At 69.3% G+C, this 1542-nt stretch overlaps 1 protein-coding gene across 2 annotated transcripts in view; it reads left to right on the plus strand.

The window, feature by feature from the left end:
- The first annotated feature begins 1298 nt into the window (after positions 1-1298).
- The window catches only part of LOC114072733 (CD164 sialomucin-like 2 protein), a 5607-nt gene continuing 5363 nt past the window's right edge, over positions 1299-1542 (plus strand). Inside the window, exon 1 of one of the 2 annotated variants that reach the window (XM_027910592.1) lies at positions 1299-1457. In XM_027910592.1, the coding sequence (XP_027766393.1) occupies positions 1373-1457 (85 nt within the window). In that variant the 5' untranslated portion in view covers positions 1299-1372. The remainder of the gene's footprint in view (positions 1458-1542) is intronic. The other variant, XM_027910593.1, reaches the window with a different exon arrangement.

Raw genomic sequence — 1542 nt, forward strand, 5'->3', positions numbered from 1 at the left:
ACTCCCTCTACCCACCTCAAACGAGGCCACCCCCTTAAAACCCCCGCGATAAAAAGAAAGGGGTGCCTGCTCGCCGCCCCCCTCCCTCCCCGCAATGCAGAGGTTTGGGGGCTCCGCTTTGGAAGGGGCGGCCAGCGGGGAGGAGGAGGAGGAGGAGGGGGTGAGGATGAGTCCTCCCTGGACCCTGCATATCCAGGGGTGCGCAGCCCCGAGGGTCCCCGTGGCCCGGCTTTCCCACACGGGGCTGAATAATTCATGGCCGGGAGAAGAGGGAAGGCCCGGCCGGGAGGGGCTGCGGGAAGAGCGGATGGCGGGGAGCCCTCCCCTCTGGGGGGAAGGAGGAGGAGGAAAAGGGGGAGGAAGGGGAAGCCGTGCGCCCCAGGGACTCTTCCTCAGCGCCGGTTCCTCGAAGTCCGGAGAGTTTCCCTGTCCCCTCTGGGGAAAGGGGGGGGTTCCGGGGGCACATGGGGCTGCCGGGACCCCGGGGGGGTTGGAGCCCCCGATGCTCCCAGAGGAGGCTGTGGCCCCCCCCTCGAACTCGGGCAGCGAGTGGAGGGTCCTGACCCGGTTCGGCCCGGCCCGGCCCGGCCGGAGCTGTTCGCGGTGCTGAACGAGGGGACCCGGGCACCTGGAGGACCCGCGGCAGCCCCGGGGAGTGTGTGCGGGGTGTGCGGGGTGTGCGGGGTGTGCGCGGTGCTCGGGGTGTGCAGGCAGCGTGCGGTGCACACACGGGGTGCGGGGGGTGCGGGGTGTCCGGGCGCGAGGTGCGTGCTGCGTGTGGGGGTGTTGGTGCACGGGGTGTGCAGGTTGTACAAGGGTGTGCAGGTGTACAGTGTGTTCAGGTGTGCAGGTGTGTGTACACTGTGTGCAGGTTGTACAGTATGTACAGTGTGTACAGTGTGTACAGTGTGTACAGTGTGTGCAGGTATGTGCAGGTGTGCAGGTGTACAGTGTATACAGTGTGTACAGTGTGTGCAGTACAGGTGTACAGTGTGTTCAGGTGTACAGTGTGTTCAGGTGTACAGGTGTGCAGGAGTACAGAGCGTACAACCCGTGCAGCAGAACACCCCGTGCCAGAGGTTCAGTGCCGGGTCAGCCACTGCCTCCCCACGACCAGGCAGTGAAGGGAGTGTGGGGAATTGGGGGGGGGGGATGCACCTCTGGAGAGACCCCCCTCCCCGGGCCGGGCCTGGCGGGGCGGGGCGGGGCGGGACGAGGCGGGGCCGCCCCCCCATCCTCCCCCGCCGCCACCGGGGCCGCCTCCCGCGGGCGCGCATCTGCCCGGCGCTCCGCTCCACTCTCCCGGGAGAGCCGCGGCCACACCGCCCGCTGGGACCGGGCCGAGCCGCGCTGAGCCGAGCCGGGCCGGGCCATGGCCCCGCCGGGTCCCGGGGCGCTGCGCTACGCGCTCCTGTGCGCGCTGCTCTGCGCGCAGGGACCCGCTCCCACCCGCGCAGGTACGGCCGGGGGGGCGCGGGGAGGGGGGAACTTGGGGCTTGAGGGGGGTGGTTTGCAGGTTTGAGGCAGATGAACTTTTTTTTT

This window comes from Empidonax traillii, unplaced genomic scaffold (genome assembly GCF_003031625.1).
Source record: "Empidonax traillii isolate 1590-97213 ecotype Southwest subspecies unplaced genomic scaffold, ASM303162v1 scaffold3812:size10895, whole genome shotgun sequence".
NCBI lineage: Eukaryota > Metazoa > Chordata > Aves > Passeriformes > Tyrannidae > Empidonax > Empidonax traillii.